Genomic DNA, 26,235 nt, shown 5'->3' with positions numbered 1-26,235 from the left:
AAAAAGGCAGTGCAGGGTCAGCAATGTTGGATGGGGTCTCTGCAGGAATGGCTCAGAGCAGTGTGGTCAGATCTACGAATGTGCAGCCAAGATGAGAAGCCCAGGAAAATGAGATCAGCAGCACAGGGGCTGACTGGGCTTGAGCTGGGAATTACACCATGAATCCTGTTTCAGTCATTTCTGGGCAGTGATTTGTGAAGGGAAGAAAGTGGATCTGATTAATTCTACCTACTGCATAAAGCATCAATTATAAAAGGGAGGCTACAGTTTGAGTTCGTAATTTAAAAAGGAAAAGAATCCTCAGTAAGAGAAGACGAGATTCTTTGTTGGCACAAGAGAGGAAAAAGAATTGCAGAAATTATTTCAGAAACAGGAAGAAGGGACTCTTACCTGCTGGGTGAAGAAGAACCACAAAGAGCCCAGTTCCAAGAGCTTGAGAGTAAAACATCCAGGTGAGAAATCAGACAAGCCAAGAGCTGGCTGTGGCTCAGCTACGGCCCTGTGCCAACAGGCACGTTCAGGTGCACCCCATTTCTAGTTTCCCCATTACTTTCCAAAGGCCGGTTTGGTTTACCTTTGAATATCTGGGGGGAGAAACTTACTTTTTTTCTATCCAATCTAGGTGCAACTCTGCTATCTTGAGAATCAGACTGGTTGATTTCTGGGTTGGTGTCAAGTAATCTCTGCATCGCTCGGTCCCGATCAAACGCAGTTACATAAAAAAGCATTTGCCGGGTATCAAAAGGGAAGAAAAATGGGCTGTAAAAAGATGCGATATAGATGATGTGAATTAAAATCAGAAACCATACAAACCCTTGTATTAGAAACAAGTTTTAATATGATACAGAATAATAACTGTAAACATAACCAAAAATGGTCTAGGCAAACTAATTTTGAACAATTTTCATAATTCTTTTATGAAATGTCTCAGTGATCAAGTAATAATGTATTAAGTAGTTTTTTGCTGTGAAATCTGAAATCCAACTATTCATATCAGGTCTATTCAAGATTATCTTTGATCTACCCAAAGACCTTCAGGATGCATAACACGACTAGAGAAATTTTAAATTTAAAATATAGTTTTAAGCCTGGTCACATTTCACTGCCATCCCATACCACATATACACAAATAATAGATAATGGCTTTACTAGCTCATGATTTTCCTCCCAGCTTTGGCATTTCTAAGTCACTCAAGCATGCCAAAGGGCCATGCTGATTTCCAAAGAATGAACCCTACAGTAATACAGATTCTATTGCTTCATGATGTAGGATTTTGGTAGTTCTTGACACAGAGTGGCTAAAAGCACTTCCTTTGAAGACCCCAATATTCAACATTTGTTCTGTCCAATACAGGTAGCCACATAAAGATGTGGCTATGTGGGACTAAAAACTAATTTCTAATTTACTTAATTTTAATTGATCTAAATGTAAACAACTGTGTGTGGCTACCGACTATCATACCGATCAGTGCAGTTCTATGGTCTCTGAGAATGTAAGTCTGGGCCCAAACAGGCACAGAAAAATCAACTGACTATACCTTTGGAGTCCCCATTTTGTGATGACAGGGGATTTTAATCTCCTTAATGATCCTTGTGTACTTTCCTATTTCACACACATAGATACACACTGCCACAAAGATCTCGTACGAGCCCCAGCTAGCCTCCTCTGGATGCTAGAGCCACTGAATATTCAGCAAGCTGTCATCAGATATGATAACGTCACTTAAACACATTTAAACAGGTTCATCAAAGACTATGCTTCTGTGACAAAATGTATAAAGACCAACACAACGATAACACTCCCAAAGTCGCCGTTTCAGAAATGATCGTCTTACCAGGTTTTTCCCAGTTCAGTCAGCCACGTTGGGATGTTTCCGGTCATGATCACTAAAGGATCTTGAAGCTGCCTGTTTGCTTTTGCTGTCAACTTACTGTTAATAAATTCACTAGTTGGAATAATCTCCTTGCACATTGCATTCTGTAAAATGTTAAAAAAAAAAAAAACAAACCCAAAAACAAAAAGGTCTGCATGCAGGAAAACATTAGGATTATATCCACTACCTCTTTCTTTACCTCCAAATATGTACCCAGAGTGCCTGGATTCTAGCTGGTTCCCAACATACAATACACAGCTTTCCACAGGAGTGTCCCAATCTAAATGACAACTTCTACAATGCCCAGCGGAATGGCCGAACTGCTACAGGGCACCAGTACTGTCCCAGTCACTGATGCGGCAGCTAACACTCATGCGAGGCCAATTCCTTCATTCTGCTTTGTATTGTATAAATATCAAAGGTAGTACTTAACTTTCACTTCATTTTTCACTTAATATGTATTTTAACTTAGACAAATGTAACTTTTGTTTAATGGAGAAAGAATTTTAACTATGTAAATTCACATTCATATTTCTTGTTGCAGCCTACCTTAATAAAGTTACAGCTAGGAAAACATTAATCCAAAATATAGGCCAGCAACGAAAAGTGGGGGAGGGGCGCCTAGGTGGCTCAGTTGGTTGAGCGTCTGACTTCAGCTCGGGTCATGATCTCACAGTTTGTGACTTTGAGCCCCCCATTGGACTCACTGCTGTCAGGCTCCTCTGTCCTTCCCGGCCCTGATCTGTCCCAGCTTGTACTCTCTCAAAGAGAGTAAATAAACATTAAAAAGAAAAAAAAAAAAAAAAGTGGGGGAGAAGCTCCCACTGTGAATAAATTGTATTTCACTGGGCTATGATCCCTGCATTTAACCGAATCGTTATTTCTGTTTCTAGTACAACAGAAATTAAATTCATCAACTACTAGACAGAAAACTATGGGTAGTGTGCCGTGAACACCACACCATGGGAACCATCATCAGCGGGCCACATTACTCACATCATACAAGTAATACCAGTATCGACTGATGGCATGTAGAACTCTTAAAAGAAGAATCACATCTAATGACGGGTCTTCAAAAGTTATATTTTCAGGTGGCGTGGATATGAGGTAAACTTCTAAAGGATTTGATACGGATGGGCACACTCCATCTAGAGGGCAAAAGATCAAAGTTAAGTTTGATCAAGGTTACAAAGGCTATGCCAGTGGCACTGGTGTCACCTTATCACACCTAAAATAGTAAGCACAAGCTGTGAAGATGTAATGTTTGGTATCTTATTAGGGTATTGATAGCTTGAACATTTTTTCCCTCTTATCTTATACCAAAATCATCCAGGCTTATAAGAATTTCACTTGCCTCCCATATCAAAATAAACACTGACTGACTCATACGCATTTCCTCTTTCAACAGAAACAACAGCTAATAATAAAATAGCTGGGAAAGAATAAAGACAAAAGGACAAAATGTGTAAATTTAAATTCACAGATATAAATTTCTTGGATTTTTAATTTTTATATCCAGCTTAAAATGGCCATGTAAAATAGACAAACACTCCCAATTGTAAATCTATAAGAGATTTGGTTATTTAATTCGAGGCTTAGGATAGAAAAGACTGTGATGATTTCTGAGGGGATCTAGGATGCTTTTCTTCTTAGATTTCACTTAGTAGCAGCATGGTGGGGAAGGGGGTTGTGGGGGTGTGGACTGTTGCCATTTACTTGGTTACCATGCACAGGAATCAAAATCACAACATTATCACTACAGAAAACAAAGGGCAATTTCTAACACCAAAAACACAGAAATAAAAATTTCAAAATATAAACCCTTTAAAAAAGAACTTAGTTGTGGGGGAGAATGCGGGGGAGAGAACCACAGCAACAACGAACCCCAAAAATATTTGTTACAATGTCCTTATTTCTGAGGACTAGAAAAATTCTCAGCAATTGACACCATTTAGTTTGGAAATCCCTGATAGGGATGGTCTCTGTGCAATGACCCTGCAGCCAATGTCCCGAGGCACTGCCACTACCACAGAAAAAACGTGTGGGGGGGGGGGGGTGTGAACGAGCACATGTAGACTGGAAAGAAATACTACAAAAGAAAAGAGCTCAGACTGGGAGATGCTACTCCATTCAGTAGTCATCGTATTACCTGGCAAAACTTTTCATTTCTTCTAGAACTGTTAGAGTACAATAAATGATGAAAATGAAGGGCCTGCCTGACCACGATCAGTCTCTTCTTCAGTAAATGTGCTCTACTAATGAAATGTGTTTTAGCCTTCATGAAAACAAATTTTTCATGGAAAGAGTATCTGAGTCTTTTCCAATTTTCTTTCCAAATTTAATTTTGCAGATACTTAATTTTTCATTTGTGGTAATTTTGTATTTTCTAAATTATAAAGATTTGACTGCTAGGTATACATCAGGACAAGAAGTCTACTGCCCCATGGCGATGGGTCTTCCCGTCCCTTGCACGAACTTACCGTGCCATAACTCATCATGCTTTTTTGCATTTCTGGGGGATGTTTTTGTTGGAGCTGTTTGGGCTCTTCCTCTTTTACCACCAACACAATCTTTATTACTTTCTTCATCCTCTCGCACGGGTTTGTACCTAAATCGATTGGAGAGTACGTAAACTAAATGTAGATCTTAAGAATAAAAACTGTTCTACAGGGGCCAAAGGGTGACCCACAGACACTGGAGTTTCTAGAACTCTAAGATCTATCCAGTTTCTCTTGACTTCTGGGTCTGGAGAATTACCAACGGCACCGCTTCCAAAAAGAGACCACAAATAGACCACATTCCCAGGAGGGGCCACCTGAGGAACTCCGGGGGTGGTCCAGGGGAGAACAGATCTCTTTAAATGTAAGTAGCAGACATTCATTCACAATGTGGGAAGCTGCATCCAAGTGCCTCTAAGGGCTTAAAGATGCCAAGCTGCTCATCACCCAAAGGAACTTCATCTTATGGAGATGTTTCTGTCTTATTTAAAGATCTGAAATGAATCTAAAAAGGTGACGTAAGCTAGGATTACTGCCCTTGAACAAACACGTTTTCTAGTAGACATAACGAAGGTAAGCACACACATACGTATGTGCATGCGTGTAGGCATTCATGCAAAAAGTATGTGAAGTGGCTTTTGATAATAAAATGTAGGATTTGGGTCTCCTCCCCTTACTTAGGCCAGCCATTCATATGAATTCCCAAAACACACAAACAGTAACAAAGCTGATGAAAACCGAACGAAGTCATTTTACTTGCCATATTGTATGAGTCTTTGTCCAAATACCAGCTCTTCCCAGAGGATTGCTCTCATCGTCTGTGGACTCCCTTTCATCTTCAGCCTGTATACTGAACTGTCGGACTGCCTGATACACAGTCATGTTATACGGGAGCAAGTGTTCTCCAATGTAAAACTGTAGCCGGTGTCTCACATTTCCTGAATTTAAGAACTGAGCAGCCTAAATGAAGCAAAAGAAAATCCAGTTAAGCTACAGGCCCTGAACTTCATCCATTACAACATGGTGAGAACAGCACCTTACCAGAGACTCGTCTATTTCCTCATCAGAGCCATCATCATCACTGTCTTCATCATCTTCTCTTACTCTTCCATACCCTAAGGATGCAAGAAGGCTGTTAAATTTCTAGCAACTTTACATGCCAGGGCCCACATATACCGGTTAAACTAATATGCTCTTAGAAAAACACGTGTATACTACACCTTGACCTATGAAACAGAAGGATTCAAGAAAACGGTCACATACCAAATGCCATTCCCACTACATTACATTCCAGCTGACTGTAAGCAGTCAGCTCCTAGGAAATTTCCCGCATTTCCACATACCACGTATTAAATAAATGATGGGAAGCCGAGTTCCTGAAGCTAGGTTTGAACAGAAGTAGTAATACAAGGGAAATCATTTATATATCCCTCAATATTCCCAGCCCACATGTACGTATGGAAACAAAACACACATATAGGGAAAGTACCTCTGACCACAAGGTATCTCTCGATAGCTTGTACCAAAGCCAGGGGATCAATCTTGACAGGCCCACCCTTCCACTGTTTCACATTTGCACAGTCTGGATGTCTTTGTAACTGGCATTTTAACTGATGGGTGTTGAAAAATTTTAAAGCCTGTGATCCTCTGTTGAGAGAAAAGCTCAAGATAATTTATGAAAAAAAGTTATTCTATTATTTTCAAAATCAACATAACAATTCACACAAAAGCAAGATAATACAAACTGCATTTTTTAAGGCACAAAATAAGCACTCACTTACCAGTTATGTAAATAGTGAAGTCAGCAATTTGACTTACTTAGTAAAGTTGTTAAAGTAAGAAATAAAAGAGGGTGTGTATGCACGCATATGAGAACATTAAATCATCATTCTCTGTCCTACCATAAATCCAAGCAGGCAGAAATCCCTCCCCACCGAGATTTAGCCATTTCTCTAGAATAAACATTCCGCAACCACTGTGCATGCTCACTTCCGCAGTATTTTGCCACTGCCTAACTAAATTCTATGGATTTAAAAACAAAAGAAAAAGCCCTCTTTTTTGCTTTCAAATGCTTCTGCTACAAAATTACTTTAAAAACTACCCTTTACAATTTACTTCACTATATTCTTTTGAATGAAGCAGTTCAAGAGCTGCACCAGTCTGACCCTGGAAATGAGAATTAATCGCTCATTTCTGAAAAAGGGCTGACAACATCAAGACACAGGCAGGCTTAAAATGCAGTTCTCTTTAAGATTCCAGAAGGCATGCAAACTGGGGTATTGGAGAGGAATATTGCATTAAACGGATACATATGTAAACATACACACTTTACACAAATCTGGGTGAAAATGAAAAACGTCATGGTTTTCTCAGGCATAGATGAGATGCCCCCTTGTTTCATAAAATCCTCCAGTAGGATGATTAAAACCGAATACCATTTTCTACATTAATTTTCAAAGCCAGAAACAGCTCTAGCCCACACTGCTCCCTCATCTGACCCAGTAATGCATATTGTTTTAATTCAATCACAAATTTAAATGCTTTCAAAATACATCAGACTGTGTATTTTTAAACCAAACTGATCTCAGGGGCACCTGGGGAGCTCAGTTCTTAAGCATCCGACTCTTGCTTTTTGGCTCCGGTCGTGATCTCACAGTTCCTGAGACGGAGTCCCGTATGGGGCCTGCACTGGTAGCACGGAGCCTGCTTGAGATTCTGTCTCCCTCTGGCCCTACCCTGCGCACACGTGTTCGTACTCTCTCGCAAAATAAACAAACTCAAAACAACCAAACTAATTTCTTATTTTGTATGCTTCCAGTCATGACATTCTAGAAACCTTGTAACATTCCATAAAATACAATAATGAACCTTTACAGTGAATTCTTTCTGTAGCACTTCATGAGTCCAGTAAAAGTACTATATTATAGAAAAAAATAGCAAGTTTTATTAAAACAAGAAAACTTCAAAATAAACTTATTTGTTAAAACCCATCAAAGGTATAATCACATCACACAGGGAATCCCAATCCTGCACAGAATGCAAATATTTTATCATCCATGCCTGTAAAATTCACGGAGAAGCATTCTAGCTAGATTAAAGTAATGGAACACTAAGCTTATTACAGGTTGCCAACACAGTCATTGGGTTATAGATTTCCAAAACGCCATGTTTAAAAAACACAAGGGGTGGATTTTAAATATAAAAAGTATTTTTCTTTAGCCATTACAACCAAATGGTCTTTGGGCAGATGAAGATATTACCAGACCTCTTGCCACTTTACCTCAACAAAATTAAGCACAAAGCCCAATGGCAAGGGCACACCCAAGCCATGATTCTTACCTGCCTCCTGTCCCATTCCCACTGGGGAAGTCATGTACTTTGACTGGAAACTGTTCCATCTGGCTGAGGCAGTTGTTCATCTTGTGAACTAATGCCAACAAAGGTGCATTACCCACTGGTTCTACTCTTCCAATGGGCTCTTCTCCAGGAAGCTGAAGTTATAAATAAACCAATCGGTTAAGCAAGGCCTCCTGAAAATGGAACACTGCTCAACAAGAAAATTTAACAGGCAGTTTTGCAGAAGAGAACCATTCATTTATTCTCTTTTATCTCTTGATACATTTGGTTGGAATGGTTACTTCCAAATAAATTATTTCAAAATAGAGACGCTTTTTGTGCAGGTCCACAATCCTTTATTCCTAGTTCCTAGGTCCAAAGGGCTTGAAAACACAACCTGTGTGGTGGTGAAACCTGACCCAGACACAAGGCTATCTGCAGTCTTTACGTTTATTTAGTAGGGACATTCACATGCTTTGCTGCAAAAACATTTAATGTGTGTGGAGTGTTATTTATCCACTGGGGATATCAGGTAATATCTATGTACTGTATTGAAGAACTTGTGAAAACCATCCAGCCCCAAGGAGTTTCAGGTAAGAGATTACATATCTACCTGTACATAATCTTAGGCATAGTATAAAACCACATCCAGTATTGCTACACATCTAATGCATCTCTAACAAATCCCAACTCTGCTTCAGGTAGCTCAAGTTAAAACAATACAAGAGGGGTGCCTGGGTGGCTCAGTCAGTTAAGTGGCAAACTCTTCCTTTAGGCTCAAGTTATGATCCCAGGGTGGTGAGATGGAGCCCCACATTGGGGTCCATGCTGGGCATGGAGACTGCTTGAGCTTCTCTTTCTCCCCCCTCTCTGCCCCTCCCCCCGCTCCCTCGCGCTCTCTCTCTCAAAACTAACAACTAAATTAAAAAATTAAAATTTGAAAAAATAAAACAAGAAATGCTCAAAATGACTACAAACACTGAAAGGAAGGCATAGTGAAGTAGTTTCCACTAACACACAGAATCATCCTTAGCCCTACTACACAGAAGATCCAGAGACATCTCCAGGGATGCCTTATCTCAAGTAGTTGTCAACAAGTAGAATGATGTTAAGTCAATATTGTCCAAGAATAGGTACATTCTTGCTCTTACCCACTGAGGCTGAAGGTAGGGGAGCCTCTTTGTGGCCTCTGCTCTTATAATCCAGATTGTAAGTGGTGACTAAGTACTCTCGAATACAACTGTTAATACTGTATTTTATATGCAAAATGGAAATGTCCACTCTATCTTACGTCTATAGCTATGTTTACTGTATTTCCACTACAGTATGTTTAAAAACAAATCTTGAGCATAAACACATTCACAAGTGAGAGACTACTATTAACGACTGGGCTTACAGGAAAAACAAAGACTCAGGATAACACGGATCATAAAAACTGTGGCACTTGCACCATTAAATCACCATGCTGTTGCTTTACTAGTGTATGTGATCTATAAAAGACCAAGGACTCCAACTGTGTATCAGAAGCTAGAAGCTTTACCTGAGTATCTCGACCAGCACCTAATGGAAATCACGGAGATGAAAATACACACATTAGTGAGCAAAGATTTCCGTAATAACATACACAAGCATTATAGACAACTTACTGGTGAAGAAAAGAATACATGAAGGAATCTCTTTAATCTGATCTCTCTGCTCACAGCATCCTTTTCACTTTTAGATGTCAAATAAAGCAACAGCTGCTTCACGAATCCACTATGCTGGATTTCAAATGATGAAACGTCTGACTCTGAGACTATGCTACGGATTTCTACAAGGCACTCAGCTCCACCATCCACCTGCAAGAGTTGGGAAGAGTATTTCTATGTTGATTTAAACAGTCCTTACTAAATGCACAATTTACACTTCCCCCAAAGGAACAGAATACATTCTCAACACCTTTAAAAAAGAAGGCAGGGGAAGTGATGCATTCTTGGTAGATCCTTGGAAAATACGATCTTAACCGGCATCCACACTACTAACATAGAAAAGTCTCACACTCAACCGATGTAAAACAAACAAAATAAATACAAACAACGAGAATATAAATTGAGGGGAAAAGAGAACACCAGAAGAAGATGAAAACAGAATATGAAGTGTGGCTTTAAATTAATACATTTAAAACCTAGATGAGGGGCGCCTGGGTGGCGCAGTCGGTTAAGCGTCCGACTTCAGCCAGGTCACGATCTCGCGGTCCGTGAGTTCGAGCCCCGCGTCGGGCTCTGGGCTGATGGCTCAGAGCCTGGAGCCTGTTTCCGATTCTGTGTCTCCCTCTCTCTCTGCCCCTCCCCCGTTCATGCTCTGTCTCTCTCTGTCCCAAAAATAAATAAAAACGTTAAAAAAAATTAAAAAAAATAATAATAAAAAAATAAAACCTAGATGAAATGGACAATTTCTTGCAAAACATGTACTACTCAAATTGCTCAGGGTGCACAAAAAAATGTAAAAAGGCTAAGAATCAGACGAAATTTAAACAGTTTATTCAACCTCCCTCTTCAACTACTATGAGACCCAGTTAGGTTAGGGAGGGTCCCATCCACTCTAATACCCAGAGTTGAGGAGATATACTCAAGGGACATTTCTCGAGTCTCTTCTTTTGTCAAGAAATACGAGTTGTGAAGAGAACAAAGTCAAGGAAGAGATTTCCCAGTACCGTTAATGATAAAATGATGAAGCACGAAAGTCAAGGGACTCGTTACAGAAACGTCAGTGCTAGAGGTACACGTCTAGCTAAAAAGTTGATCTAGGACAGCAAATCCGTGGAAAGCCAGAGAGTCATCAAGGGAGGAACAGGAAGACAGAAGAGATGCCAAAAGAGACTGTGAAGGACCAGCAAGGTGCACCCAACGCGGTACCTGGAGGTTGAGTTGTTCGGTCGCAGCACAAAGTCTCTGAAGGACATTCAGTGCAGGGTTGCTTCCATCCATGTTCTCAGAACTGAAGTAACGTTCTACAAATTTATGCGCTTGTTCCTTAATCCAACCTTTAATTTTTTCTCTGCACAAAGGAAAAACAAGATATTAAATTTAGTCTCAGTGTACAAAAAGGATTTCGACTGTAACTACCCAAAGGCAAATTGTTGCTACGTTTTTAAAAAACCCTTTTGGGCCTATGCTTATAGATTCATGAACTCAGATTCCATATTAACCAAATTTAAGTGTCATTTTGAAAATGGGTTAAGGTGTACTAGAGAAATGCACAGGTACTTAAAATATATTTCAGGTCATTACATGAAACATATACAAAAAGTTCTAACTCCCTGGAACTCTACCACATTAATAGTTTCCTTCCTAACTATTCGCCTGATAACAACTTGACATGACTGTTTCACTGGGTACAGACACACTTGCTTTGTCCTTTATTTGTGTTCCTTGGAGAGGTGAGGTAAAGAACTATAGACCAGAAACATGCACCTGTTAGATGTACAATTAACTGAAACCTCGCTGCTTAAATTACAAATTCTGATGGCTTTAGAAATACACGTGCTTAATTATTATTAAATGAAATTGAGAAAAACAATAACCAACGCAACCAATCAACCAAACAAAAAGAGCCTGTTTCTTTGCCAGTGGAATCTGATTTTTAAAAATTTCTTGGTTGCAGAGGAAATAATCCATGTTGGCATGCTACATCCAGAGTCAAAAGAACAACTCTAGAGGGTTTTTAAGAAATAATTGTTAATAGCCACAAATTGGTGTGTGAAACAGTTTAGCTGATACAGTTCTAAATTTCTTAAGACCAACCAACTGACCTATACTCTAAGATCTTTAAGTCCTAATGTAAAGGGAAGAGGGAGGGGATCTGAGACGCAGGTGAGTGTGTGTGCGTGTCTGTGTGTGCATGCAGAAAATGCCAGCTTTTACTTGTCTGGAATAAAACTGAGGAACAGGTTCCACAGGGAGAATTTATTTGGTTTTGAACGTCTACAACTCCCAACGAGAAATGTTGAAATATGTTTTAAGATGTAAGGTTGAAATTCAGGACAAAGCCAGGCACGGAGTTCAAGAACTGAGAAATCTATTTCATCTTTGAGCAATACCACTACTGAGCATAAATTAAAGGTCTGTGTCCATGTTTCATCTCCATACAATACACGTGCTGACTGAAATAATGCTCAGTTTGGCTAATCCCAAGCACAGAAGCAATAGATGATTCCCCCACTTCACCTATTATTGGAGATGGTGTCCTTTGAGGCAGCCCTGGCAAGACCACTGACTCCCGCGGTTCGTGCTGGTTCAATGTTGTTGCTGTTGGACTGTGCGCTTAACCTTCCCCACGTTTTTGGATTCAAGCTTGCCAGGAAAGAAGATTTAGGTGACTGAGTAGTGGTGGGGCTTTTAGCTATGAGAAGAAAAGGGAATAATGGTTAAACCACTTTAGCGTAACTGATGAAAACCAACTGAAATTTAACATTCCTGTTCTTGTGAGATGAATTAGCTGAAACAACTTAGAACACGGAGTAAACTCAGGTGTACTTCAAAGCTATCAGCAGCTTTCGTGAGATTCGTGTCTCTAACTGGTACCATCTTTCCCTCTGCCGTCCACCCCCACAGTGTCACCAAAGGAATTACCTTGATTGTCTACTTTGTCATCATCTCTTGGAGGTGAATACTTTGGCCTTCGTGGCCCTCGTTTTGGCAGTCGCTTTCTCTTTAGAACATCGCTTAATCGACTATCACATGAGAAAATATGGGAGAAGTTTAGCAATTACCACGATTTATTATCACTCACTGAAAAGCAAGCTAAAATGGCAGAAACAAGGAGCTGTAAAATACTGCCATAACGGTATTTTTCATTCAGTGATTACCTATTTAATGCAGACTCTGCTCCAGTCATGATCTAAGAGGTATAGAGACACAGAAGATGATGCGTTCAGAAAAAGCTATTTGACTATACTGAGCTACTAAAAGTAAAACCAAATAGACTATTTGAATAATCCTGTGGTAAACTCTTACTATAAAATGTTGTACACGTACAGAAAAGTACATAAAACAAATTTACAATGCAAAAACAAAAATTTAAAAAGACCTACGCTATCAAACTAGAAATAGAATGTTAAATCTGATTATCGTATTTCTTCCCTAACCTAAATGACAAGAAGTAACACTCATGACATTGAGTGTTAATATTATCAAAATGCTTTCCTGACACTGCCCAAAGTAATTTCACGGTATACAACTGCCATAACATCCTAAATGAATTCATTTATAAATAGTTTAGGGATTAAAAAAAAAAAACACCTCAAAATTACCTATAAACAGATCAAATCATAGTATGAATAACCTATTCTGAATTAGAATACCTGAAATAGAACATACGTAGCCTGTCTTATTTTCACTATTCCTAACAGTAGAAATAGTTTGAAATTATCAAATGATTCTTAGAATAACAAAACCATGTAAGATAGATAATATGGGAAAAATGTTCTGGTTCAGTTGGTCTGTGACCCACAATAAAATTAGAAAAATTTGAAAAAGTTTTAAAGTTCTTCCAATATCTGATGTCTATTAAAAACACTAATGTGTTTGGGGAGCCTGGGTGATCAGTTGGTTAAGCGTCCAACTTTGGCTTAGGTCATGATCTCACAGCTTATGGGTTCGACCCCTGCATCGGGCTCTGTGTTGACAGCTCAGAGTCTTGAGCCTGCTTCTGATTCTGTGTCTCCCTCTATCTCTGTACCTCCCTTGCTCATGCTCTGTCTCTCTCTCTCAAAAATAAACATTAAAAAAAAAACAAAACAAAAACAACAGTAATGTGTTTATGCTTGAGAAGCAAAATGAGTGAACGTCCAGATATGTATGGGTAAAAAATTCCCCCTTTACAAATTTATATGAACTTTTCATTAGAAACCATATTAAAAAGAAATGGAACCACTTAAAACTCCAAAAGGGTCTTTCTGTTTTGTTTCGGTTTTGTTTTTTTAGAATTTTCAATTATTAGACTATAATCAAGTCTAATCCTTCAGTGGCTCAGAAACAGCGTCTTTCTCTGAGCTGCATCACATCTCACCAAGCGCCTGCTGTCTAGGGCACCATGCCTGCGGTAGCGGAAGTTACTACAGCAGCCAGGGGGAAGGGATGGGGCTGGAAAGGAAGGAAGAAGAGAGGCAGGCGGACAAATCCAACCGGAGAAAAGAGAAGGTGGAGGGTCTCCAGTATTGTTCAGGCCCAATCTCACAGGGCTGGATCCATGACACAGGCACCACCCAAACCTAGAAGTTTCCCAAAATAACAGCCACTGTGTCAGAAGTCCCAGCGGGTAGCCCAAGTCCAAATGCCAAAATTCATACTTAAGCTAGAGTGGATAACTGCCACCAGGTGGCACCAAAAGGAGCTGGATCCTCAGCTGGCCAGCTTCTTAGAACAACGCTACCTTGCAGTTCACAGAGGTTCAATTTTTGGACCTCACTTATTGACTATATGTTTCACCCAGATCCACGTTACAACTTAAAAGGAGTAAAAAGGAATATTACACGGAGTACACTCTGAATTCCAGAACCGAGTCTGGTTGATCATGCACCATTCTTACAGCCATATTAAGTTTCTGATGTCAAAGAAACAAAAACACTTCAGAGTATAATTTGTTTTAACCCAACAAAATGAAAGCTAATATGAGGGTTTGGTGGCGATGTTCTCAGTAGCACAGTACAACAAGGGGATTAAAAACAGATAAAGAGGTGGAAGCAGACACACTTAAGAACTCCCATTTTCCTTTATTAAGAGCAAAGTCCTCATTTGCCAATGGAAGATAAATGGGAAGTCAGGTTTTTTCCTGTACGTTCTAAAAATTCTAATTTTTAATATTTTTCATATGTCACTACTTGGATGTCTCAAACCTGGAATGTATGCTACAATGCAGTAAATATTCGCCAGATCAGGGAATTAGAAATGAGGGCTCAAATCCTACATCTGTAAAATTCAGTGTGTGACTTTGGCACATCATTAACTTCTCTGAGCCTCAGCTGCCTTCACTGTCCCTGGAAATACCTAGTATCTCTTGTGGTTCCTAAACACGGCTTTGTAATACATGTTCAGTTTCTTCCCACCCATTCCCATTAAAGGTCTAAGAAGATACAGACGGGAAAATACAAGGTGTACTCTCGAATATTTTACCATTTTATTCCCTATGGGAATCTCAGGTACCAGGAGACAGTTAAAGGCAAAGAGCATAAAAACCACCACAGAACTCTGACTTACCCTTGAGGGCTCAGATCTAAAGAATCATCTCTGCTGTGCTGCAAGCTGGGGGATCCCACGTCAGCCGCAGCATTAGTGGCAGCCGTGGCTGTTCCACTGCTGACTGACGTCGTGGACCCCAAGGATCCTGACCCATTCGTACATGCCTTTGGTGGACTTGTCAACAAAGACTCTGATTCTGCTAAGTGTTTTACTTGATGCATTACACCTATACAGTAACAGATTTAAAAGAGTCAGTTTTAATTAGAACCACCTCCCACGATTACAAAATCCCTAAATGCTAAACAGGAAATGAATCAAAAGTATCCAGCGAATTGGGGGGGTAGGAGTGGGGGTGGAGGCCCTTAGGTGCCAGGGTTTTCAACTTGACCCATTCGAAAGAGTCGTAGGCAAATTCAACATTAAAGAAAGATATTGATATTGATATTGAAAGATAATTATTTTGAACATCATCTAATATTCAAAACCTGGTAACAGGAAGTTTTAATAGGGTCACACATAAATACCTAATGAAAATTCAAAATACCCATTATAAAAACAATCAACTACAAAAACACAGTAGCGCACCTGTGGTTCGATCGCCACAAGTAAAGAAAGACCTGCTACGATTATTAACCAGCTTCAAATGTTACAATGAGACGAAAGTAACTGTGACGCTGCTGCCAAAAGAGAGAACACCAGCAACCCAAGGATGGGGATTTTCACATCCTTGGAGGTGTACAAGGAGAGCCGAACTGTAACTCATGAAGGCAGGGGTTCATATCTGGGCTAGAATCACAGGAGAATGTAGGTGGGGCGGAGGGGAGTGCCACGAACTATTAACTGTATGCAAAGGTGTATGTCTTGAGTATATGAGCGCATGTTCACACATTCACGTTTTTTCCGGGATAGAGTCCAGAGTTTTCCATCAGATTCTTAAAGCAAACAAAAAAACCTCACAAGACCGCAAGATGTCTGAATGATCTCAAACTTCAGGCGTTGACTCCACAAATACTGTTTGCAGCAATCATATGCCAGACTGTGTGCAAGGTACTAAGAATATGACCATTGGTGAGAAAAATGGACTTAGGGCACTTACTGGGGAGAAAAAATAATTTTTATAAGAAATTGCAAATAGAGTAAACTGCTCCTCAGAGAGAAAATACAGTGCTGATGGAACACACAGCAGGAGGATCTAACACAGATTCTAGAAGGCAAGTCCTCAGGAAAAAAATGACAGGTGGAACTGGACAGAACAAATGCCAGATGCAAAGTAGCTGAAGTAATCAAGCACACCCCCCCCCCCCAAACTTCATAATGTATACACTATATGACTATCTGGGGGATGGAAAATTCAATTTGATGGCATAGTGTTCTTATACATGTAAAAAGAAAAAAAAATCACTTTGAGAAAAAGACATACTCTCATAAGACTTCCAAATCAGAGGGCGGAATATATCCGAAAGGTAGAACTAAAGGCTAACACCAAAACCAAGATACAAAACAAATTATAAGATAATCCAAGGCTAAAAAAACCACATACCAAATGTTTATGTGAGCACAGAAACATCTATTCATACAGGCACTCCATTTGTAAACCATAGTTATGGAGTTTGCTTTCCACTTCAAATAAATATGTAGCACTGGAATTTTTTTTTTGACTGTTTTTTAAACAAAACTAGTAAAAAATGGTGAAAGCCTCTTCCTATTTAATACTCTTACGCTAACAGGACTACAGCATTCTCAAGATGTGAAGAGATACAGAGCCAGCATCGGGTGATGAAAGAAGGGAAAACAGATCATTTGCAGAAAGAACTAGAATTGTTGGTAAGATGGAAGATGAAGCTAAGGATTAATTCAGTATAAAAACACCATGATCTCCTGTGTCCTCGCAACACCAAAGTATCTCTAAAAGACCAAAAGAATTACAGAGACCTGTTTATGAGAAAGAACTTCTTTTAATATCTTGGAATGCTTGAAAAGGAGAAAACACCTGAATGAGCAACAACAGTCTTTGAGGTCTTCAAAAAGAGAACAGACAAGTACCATCTCTCCTAGGCTGATTTCCACATTCAGATTCCTCAAATCAGGGGACCAGACCAGTTGCATACTAAAGATTTCAGTACATAAATAAATGAAGCCTAAAAATATTCCACTAGGCACACAACGAAGTAAATAATAATCCCTCTTACAAGTGTTCTGATCTACTAATGGGATTCACTGGGAAAGAAAGTGGCCTCTGACTTTCTCGAGGCGTCTTTATGGGAGCTGCACATTATCTACATGAAAGGAAATGTTAATGATTACTTCTGGGCCATAAACATTCAAATCATTACAACTTACTGTTTATCAACAGACTGTGAATCTCACACAACTTGTATCGACAGATTTTACAAAGGACACACCCTGTATGTATGTGAGCTGTAAGGATGGAGACTTCTCACGTAAGAGGTTGTTCGGAATTAGAACTATACATGCTACTGCAATACTACGTAAACGAAAAGACTAGCCATTAATGAATGAGTATGGAGGACATTACCTTCTCTTCTGAAGTAAACACTAAAAATATCAGGTAACTTCTGCATTAAGATCTCTGCCATCTGAAGCGCTCCGACTACTATCTTCAGGTCTTGGCTTGACAGCATGGAAGCAATGTGACTAAAAAAAGAAAGCATTCATATATAAAACATCTGTCTGAATGTGAGAATTATTTTGGGCCATACTACTTTAACTCTGAGAGCAAAACATTTTAATTATGAAAACAGTCCACTACAACGACAAGTTTTTCTTAAACGCTCAACTTTTGCATTTGTTTTAGTCCTTCTCAAAGGTGTGTATGCATATAAAGAGACAAGGGGCTCCAGATACTACAAATAAACTGTTCTGTGCATATTTTTTTCTATGTTGTCACTTTTAAGGTTTCTGAAATTACTTGCAGAGACTTGAATTTCTAAAAAGTCTTCACTATTTTCATGAACACACCTTGAAACAGCATGATTTTTCAGGACATCCTTCAGAAGTTCAGCATCCGCAAAATAAATTATCCTAAGAATTGCTCTAAGGCACTTATGTCTGACCGCAGGTCCTGCCGAGGAACTATACACTTCATAAAGGACACCGAATAACGTCTTAATGAAAGCCTTAGCCAGTTCCGGATCCTCTTTCATAAGCTGTGCTCGAGCATCATCCTTCTTTAACTCGGAATATCCGCCTGTTGTAAAAAAAACGGACAATCCTGAAGTGACAGACCTCAGAAACACAAGGAAGTAAACAACATAAAGCACGCAAGCTGCCGTGATTACCTGAAATGTTATTTTAAAAATTTGGTCATGTAACAAGTCAACTTATCTAATATGACTGACTAGGGTCTACAAAGATGCCAAGAGCAGCGTTTAGACAAAATGTAGCCAGCTCGAAAGAACAAGCCACCAGCACACTGTACCTCTTATTTTAATAATATATACTTAACAAAACACTAAGGATGTTCAGTGTTAGCCACCTAAACCACTGGTAAGAAACAGAGTTCAAGTAATGGACAGAGGGTACGTGACTAGAAGCTACGGAAACACAAGATGATCTGTTGCTTTCCTTAGGGGGAATAAAAGTACAGGGGAAAGGAAACTGATGAAAAGTAAGCTCGAGATGAGGGGCTGGCAAAGTCTGGTCCAAAGGCCCAATGTGGCCCAGCACCTATTTTTGTACAGCAAATCTTACCAGAACATAACCACGTGCGTTTGTTTACATATTGTATATGGCGGCTTTGGAGTCACAACAGCAGTGTTGAGTACCGGGACCGTGCTGTCCAAAAGGTTAAATATTTACTACCTGGCCCTTTCCAGAAAAAGTCTGCTGACCCCTGCATTCTAAACTAGAGCTGCAAAAGCAATAGACGGTATGTATCCCCAAGGACAAAGCTAAATGTCAGAAACCTGAAAAAACAGTCAAATCATCTATTGGTCATTAGTTAAGAAGAGAACGTTCACGGGAAAGTATAATCTATAAGGTTGGAAAAACTAATCTGACAGGTGCAAGTGGATCTAGAGGTAAAAGAGGGAGAACAGGATCAGACAGAAAAACTGCATGGGCCAATTCTCGCTGGAATTCCGGAACACAGCAAACCACACAGCAGAAAAATAATGCGGAGGATACCATTTCGGCAATCCTGGCTTATTCATCAATTAAAACACGATAGAAACAACAAGAAATTAATTACTCCTATGCAGCTGTCTTCAGCTTAATAAAGACACTCAATGAAACAATCACCGCAAATATTATTCACATGACAGTATCGTACTACTATTAACTCGAAAGGTACTTACTAGTGTTAGTATTGGCTAAGGGGTTAGGTTTTCTCTGAATGGCACGTGCTGTTCCCGTGTCCTCATTGATTTGCTGCATAGAATTAAAATCAATAGTATAAACTCGTCCCAGAGTGGACAAGCTTATCTCATCCTCACCGACCTGATGGGCTGCCTGAGAGCAAAGAGAGAGAAACCTTGAATATAAACATGGAGAAATTTATTAACTTAAGACACAGTGGGGGAACCTTCATAAACGCTAACTTACAGATTTATTTGATCAGGTTTCAGATGGTGAAGTCAAAGAATATGGAAAATTTAATAGTGTGGATGTGACAACACTCATTTATTCAATAAATCATTTTTAATTAAACACAAATATACACCACAGGCCCTTTAAGGCCCCTGGAGTCATAAATAAATACAGATAAATTCCTGATGAAAGATCCAGTCATGGAGAATCAGTGACATGAAGATGACACCATTTGTATTAAGGAAGCTTTTAAGACATTGCTGATAGAAAAAAAAAAAATCGTTATCCATAAAATCTTAGTATCTAATTTTTAGGTTAAAATGTTATTTACATCATGGATTCTTAGCAGCCCACCAAAATCTTCTTTAAACAATATGCTCCTATAAAATTACCCTTAGATCAAAAGGCTTTCCATTTACATCATGCTCTAAGATTGAAAGGGACACAACTGGACCTGAGAGAGCAATGCTTAGGCTGTGCATGCAGGCACTGTCCGAAAAGAAAATGACACGCTTTGACACTATGTGCTTGACATAAGACAGCCAAAAGAAGTGACAGAATATTCATTTTTGTAACAGTCCGATGTATGGAATTCCTAGGCTGAGTGGAAGACAGGCCTCCAGGGAAGTATAAGAGAGTAAGCAAACAGGGAAAATGCAATTAATAAGAAAATGCTAAAAGAAGGCGGCTTAGCACTGACCACGTTAGACCATGGCCTGCTTACACACTAAGAGAACACACAGTGGACCCATCACACCTAAAAGCTGACTCAAAACTTGGATATTTTCAGAAGAACTTCTGATTTGGTAACAGTGGTTTCAAAGTTGGTTTTCAAAAATTTGTTTTTAAAAACAGGTAGAAGACATCTTTAAAGAATGTCTCTTCAAGAGTGATGCTCTATAAAGATTCAAACATCACAAGTCAAAATTGGGAAAGATAGTATGACTTAAAGGTATCTCACACACTGAAATTATTAGTAAATGATGCATGGTACCCCAATTAATGCTGTGACCAACAGTTCTTACACAGGGCGATTTTCCGGACCTGAAAATTTTTTGAAATATTCAATGCATACTTAACAAGGAAGTAATGAAAAGAATAAAATCACACAAAAAATCTTCACAGGAAAACACTATTTTTGGTGCACCTCTCTCCTTTGTATTATTCCTTTTTCTATTATTTTGCTGAGTTCCCCCCAAAGAGCCACAAAATTTGATTATTACGTGGTCATTTATCATATCCCATTTTATGTCACTTAAAATTTATCCCAATGGATTACATGAGGCTAGTATGTATCAAAACCTACTTAACCATTTCACCTAGACTTTGATATGTAAGTTGTTTCCATGTTTTCGCTCTTTAGTAAGTGCTGAGAAACAGCGATTTGTATGCAAATCTTTGCTTATGGGAGGTTTTCTTCTGGGTAGGAGACAGAAGGGACTTTTAAACATTTGGCCTAACTCCTCCAATGTTTCCTTTCAGAGATGAGGAAACTATGGAACAAAGAACTTAAATTACTTGCTCCAAGTCAATCTGGTAGTTAGCAGCAGAAGCAGGACTAGAACATCATGTTTTCTGACCTGAACAGAAATGAGGACCTTGTTCTCAGGAGACAAAATGAGAGAATCTTGAGTTAATTCAAAAGCGAGCACATTGAAGTACACACATCCACCTCCCCACTCCATCCCTACACCCACTCTCCACCAAAATAAACATCTTTAAACGGTACGATGAAACTACTACCTCAATGATCCGGCTGTCAATCCTGTTATAGGGATGCCAAAGGCCACGGTCGTCACGCCACTGCCATATCGCACCATCCGTGTTCTGCGCATTTCCCTTCTTCAGCATGGTATCAACTGCAAAAATGCCTTCTTTTGGTAAACATGGCATAAGTTCGCTGAAAACAGAGGTGCAATTATTTTATTAAGTAGCTTCCTGAACTATGAAATGACAGACCTCTAAAGTGAAACACCCACCTATAAACCACAGTTACTACTGGCCCGATCCTTACCAAATCAGAGACGTCAGCTCGTACAGTTCTTGAGGGCTTCGTGGAACAAGATCAATCTGCTCCTGACAACTTCCATTAGAGGCACCGCACAGGAGGAAGTGAAGTGTTTCTGCAATATCTGTAAAACCAACAACAGAAACCAAAAGCTCATGAAAGTTAACGTAATAGGTAATCATTCCCGGGGGGGGGGGGGGGGGCCCAATCAGAATTATTTTCTTAAAGTCAACTATACATGAAAAAAAGTAAAATGAATTATTTTCTTACAAAACAATTACTACAGAAATTACAAGTCCAAATGAGTTATAATGAAAACTTAAAAAGAAATTTATGAAGATTTTAACAATTTCTTTCTAAAGACTTCAGTCTAGCGGTGCCTGGGTGGCTCAGTCAGTTAAGCGGCTAACTTCAGCTCAGTGGGGGTTCGAGCCCCGTGCCGGGCTCCGTGCCGACAGCTCAGAGCCTGGAGCCTGCTTCAGAGTCTGTGTCTCCCTCTCTCTCTGACCCTCCCCGCCTTGTGCTCTGTCTCTCTTTCTCTCAAAAACAAACAAAAAAAAAAAAAAAGAAAAAAGACTTCAGTCTCAAGTCCAGCTGTGCATTTAATCACTAATCCACCCCCAGAGACTTGGGGAATTTTTTAATTTTGTGTTGCATTGAGGAACACAGTGCTTTGTGCAAAGGCACATTCGATGCACATTTTAATCCCCAATTCAAGTATATTCGTGTATTTGTCTTATACTGAAAACCCGGGGTCAAACACGGTAAAACCTGTATGTTACAAGCATCTGAATGTTACCATACTGTGATCAGGAAGTAATTACTTACAAGACAAGCATGCCAACTTAATGCAAAGATCGTTAACATATCCTCTACCCTAAGTTTCCATTCTCAGAAGACATCAGTTTATAGAGTGATCTGCATGAAAACCAGTCTGATGTACAGACGCTGTGACATGAGGAAGCCCCCATTATCCACACAGGTTTAGTCATTCAAATAACTAAAAGTAACAAAGCTAGGTCTTTGTTCGTTGTGGCTGTTTCCGCAAATACCATACTATACTTGTGCAAAATGTAAACGTTTCATTGAAATGTTTTATGTCACGTAAGTTCATAAAAATGTTATCAAAGAAAGTATTCACTACTGATTGGGGCAGAGTGTGGATAGTTAAATTGCTGCCCCACAGAAATTTCACTGACAGTGATTAGAAATATTCTAAATTTCTTGGGGTGCCAGGGTGGCTCAGCAGGTTAAGCATCCAGCGATTGATTTCAGCTCAGGTCATGATCTCACGGTTTGTGAATCTGAGCCCCCACATCGGGCTCTGTGGTGACAGTGCAAAGCGTAGTTAGGATCCTCTCTCTCCCTGTCTCTCTGCCGCTCCTCTGCTTAAAGCTCTCTCTCTCAAGAATAAATATAAATTAAAAAAAATATTTTAAGTTTTTTGAAAAACTACAGTTTTGCCAACTTTCCTAAGAAATGTGAATTCATGGCAATGTTACATTATAAGGACTCCTTAATTTTTTGAGAGATTAAAGGGTGACAAAATTTTTTCCTTTGTGTTGCTGCTGAACAAAGAAAACGAAGGTCTAGTGGCGTCCGCGTGATAAATGTGTGGCAAATTTCATGGAGTATGCAAAAGGTGAAAATATTCATCATGAGGAAAAAAAATTCAACATGGTAAAGCAAACAAGTCAGTGAACAACTTCCCAAACTGGTTTTAGGGAAATGCTGTGCACCACATGGTAACAAGAAATAATCTGTACTCAAACTTCAGGAAAGAGGGGAGATTCAAAGGGCTCCTAGGGATTTTAACAAGCAAAATGCACTGTGATGATTAAAGAAAAAGCTAAACCTTTCCTCAGCTTCTCACTTTGGTTACAACACGAGCTGTGCAGTTTTCTCTGGAATACCAGGTTTGGGAGTGATTCACTGCATTAAGAGGAATCTTTTCAATAGGACACCTCAACAACACCATTTTTCTGCAAAATCCTGGGCCAATGTGCTTACTCACAAGAAATGTGACTAAATATAAAACTGACCCCCCCCCAAAATAGTATTATGTGACATATCTGAGGCAGTGACAACAAAGGCTATTTTGTCAGTGAATACCATCACCGCGGTGATGTCCTCAGAGATTAGAAGCACGAAATTACCCACTATACTACGCACTCCATACAAATGTGACCACTACTCTCCTAGCAATAACCCTAACATACAGATGCTTTCTGAGGCCCACTGTCTTCTGACATTAACCTGGGGAATCGAAGGTTTCTGAGACAGAAGCAATAGCAACACAGGAGTGCAGGGAAACTATATTTATAGATAAGGTTGAGAAAGGTTTAGAAAATACTAAAGCAGCAAAGATGAGAGATTCAACTGTGTAAAGAAGTTCCGAATTTTTGAGGGAGTAAAGCACTGTGAAATCAGATAAGGAAAAACTCTAATGGGGGCAGAAAGGACCACCTAGAAGCGGAAGACAAGCAGTTACTGGTAACATAAAATTCAGAATTCTCCCAATGAAGCGTCACTACATCATTGATATTGTAGAGAAGGCAATGATCTTGCACCTTTAGCCCCTGAATCACCTAGGATAAAATTTTAATATACTACATACCCAAACAATTGTATGTAAGAAGCACTACTATGTTGTTCCCACACAAATTTATTATATAGCAAAACCTTGCTTTGTGAGCATAATTTGTTCCAGAAACATGCTTGTAATCCAAAGCACTTGAATATCAAAGCGAATTTCAAGAACCGTTGGCTTAGCTGTTATCACATGATGTTCGGCGACATGTACTAACTACTTGTACTGCAAGACGTCGCTCATTTATCAAATTAAAATGTTAGAAATGTTTGCTCATCTTGCAGAACACTCGCAGAACGAGTTACTTGCAATCTAAGGATTTGCTGCGTCACGTTAACATTTTTCTTCCTTTACTACCCAGTGTCTGAGCTATTAGCAAGCTCTTCTACTTGCTTATGTTGACTTTACTTAATAAACATTTAAAAAAAAACAAACAAAACAACCACCTCTCTCACCTACAGCAGGATAATAAAGTAGCACTTACTTTGCTTCATAAGTTGAACAGCTAAAGTCGGACAGTTGGAACACATCAGAGAAAACATGCGAACCACCATTATAAACATCCCAGAACTTAAAATTGGTGGGGTCACTACCAGTAGCTGTTGAACATTTGTAAGCAGATCTTTGGAGGCAACCTGCTGGAGTAAATTCTTCACAAACAGAAGGAAAAAAGATACTATTATATTGTGATTCAGCAATTTAACCTTTTCACAAAAATACCACCAAAGACTACATGCTCACCTCCTCATGTTGGAAGTTGTCCACCAGACGTGCAAAACAAAGGCAAGTGCTTTCAACCGACTTTTTGTCCTATTTTTTTAATAAAAGAAAAAAGTTTGTTAATAGAAAACTATCTCATATTATTACCTAATTTTCTTCCTATCCCCAAATTCTTCAAGGCCAGCCCAATTAGATGGGCTCTGAAAACCCAATGAGCCTTTATAATAAGCAAGGTACAATCAGTAACACCATGATTTCAAAGCAAAGAGAATCACACGGAGAGAGCTTCTCTCCTCCGTTAAGGCCCCAAGAGGTAAGAGAAAATATATAGAAAGGAAGGAACAACTTTTGTGCTTCTGCTAACTTAATACCTAAACACAAATTATAATAAAGATACCACTCTAAAAAAGCATTCCCCATAGAAAGGTTTAAAACATATACACTAAAAAGTTGGAAACAGTTCAGTATACAAGCATGAACCAGAGGTTTACTGATGATGTGCGAAACCAGGTGTAGATCTGTTGTATTCACTATGAAAATAATCTAGAAAAACTAGTGCAGTGGCCTCATTCAGAAAACATATGAAATGTCCTTATTAGAATGGGAAGAATAACTTAGCAGCTAAACAAGTGTTTTGATACTGCTACTTTTTCTTCCTATCGATAAAGGGGCTTCAGATATGAAAACCAGACGTGCTTCTATAAAAGAATAACTCTGGTGTTATAGAAGCCCTATGCCCTCACCATCAGTACTTCAGTCTAGACAGAGTGCTACAAATAACAGAGACCAACTATTAAACTTCTCTGATTCTCACACTTTATTTCCAAAGTAAGGTACTGAAATCACAGCCAACCCAAGAATATACTTCTATCCCTGATAAGCACAGGCCATCTCAGCCTAAGTTTTAACATTAAAGAAACAACGAATGGCCCGATTTGTGTCTTGATCATCTTAGAAGCAAAACATCTCAGAGTGACTCAATCATTATTTTATCTATCTTATATAAAGCCCTTATTTAGCATATTCTCTACCTAATTTTCCCAAAAAGATTTTAAACATATTTTGTAAAGGTGACTTAAAAGTCACATTTCCAAAATCATTTTAGCAACAACACTTTAAAAAAATTGGTTTGCAGGGGCGCCTGGGTGGCTCAGTCGGTTGAGCGTCCGACTTCGGCTCAGGTCATGGTCTCGTGGTCTGTGGGTTCGTGCCCTTAGTCGGGCTCTGTGCTGACAGCTCAGAGCCTGGAGCCTGCTTCAGATTCTGTGTCTCGCCCTCTCTCTGCCCCTCCCCTGCTCATGCTCTGTCTCTCTCTGTCAAAAATAAACAAACATTAAAAAGAATTAAAAAAAAAATTGATTTGCATTAAAAAAAATTTTTTTTGATTTCCCCACAATGAAGCTTAACTCATGGTCCTCCACACCAGGGTCTCCTGCTTCTCATC

The 26,235-nt window shown here is 39.3% G+C and overlaps 1 protein-coding gene across 18 annotated transcripts in view; it reads right to left on the bottom strand.

Moving 5' to 3' along the window:
- Positions 1-26,235, bottom strand: part of TRIP12 (thyroid hormone receptor interactor 12) — a 145,801-nt gene that overhangs the window by 22,064 nt on the left and 97,502 nt on the right. For 8 of the 18 annotated variants that reach the window (XM_040450770.1, XM_040450768.1, XM_040450766.1 and 5 more), the window contains 20 exons: positions 24,813-24,881; positions 24,556-24,721; positions 21,488-21,605; positions 21,214-21,373; positions 19,242-19,395; positions 17,905-18,133; positions 17,462-17,580; positions 14,944-15,151; positions 12,319-12,419; positions 11,914-12,088; positions 10,603-10,744; positions 9,355-9,546; positions 7,712-7,863; positions 5,862-6,034; positions 5,414-5,487; positions 5,133-5,332; positions 4,355-4,482; positions 2,871-3,022; positions 1,836-1,978; positions 603-759 (listed from right to left, as the gene is read on the bottom strand). In XM_040450770.1, the coding sequence (XP_040306704.1) occupies positions 603-759; positions 1,836-1,978; positions 2,871-3,022; positions 4,355-4,482; positions 5,133-5,332; positions 5,414-5,487; positions 5,862-6,034; positions 7,712-7,863; positions 9,355-9,546; positions 10,603-10,744; positions 11,914-12,088; positions 12,319-12,419; positions 14,944-15,151; positions 17,462-17,580; positions 17,905-18,133; positions 19,242-19,395; positions 21,214-21,373; positions 21,488-21,605; positions 24,556-24,721; positions 24,813-24,881 (3,012 nt within the window). The remainder of the gene's footprint in view (positions 1-602; positions 760-1,835; positions 1,979-2,870; positions 3,023-4,354; positions 4,483-5,132; positions 5,333-5,413; positions 5,488-5,861; positions 6,035-7,711; positions 7,864-9,354; positions 9,547-10,602; positions 10,745-11,913; positions 12,089-12,318; positions 12,420-14,943; positions 15,152-17,461; positions 17,581-17,904; positions 18,134-19,241; positions 19,396-21,213; positions 21,374-21,487; positions 21,606-24,555; positions 24,722-24,812; positions 24,882-26,235) is intronic. The other 10 variants (XM_040450774.1, XM_040450778.1, XM_040450782.1 and 7 more) reach the window with 6 other exon arrangements.

The sequence above is a fragment of the Herpailurus yagouaroundi genome, unplaced genomic scaffold (assembly GCF_014898765.1).
Source record: "Herpailurus yagouaroundi ecotype Mexico unplaced genomic scaffold, PumYag 202, whole genome shotgun sequence".
In the NCBI taxonomy this organism is placed as follows: domain Eukaryota; kingdom Metazoa; phylum Chordata; class Mammalia; order Carnivora; family Felidae; genus Herpailurus; species Herpailurus yagouaroundi.
The sequence above is the reverse complement of the archived record's forward strand: the minus strand, read 5'-3'. Positions and strand labels throughout refer to the sequence as shown.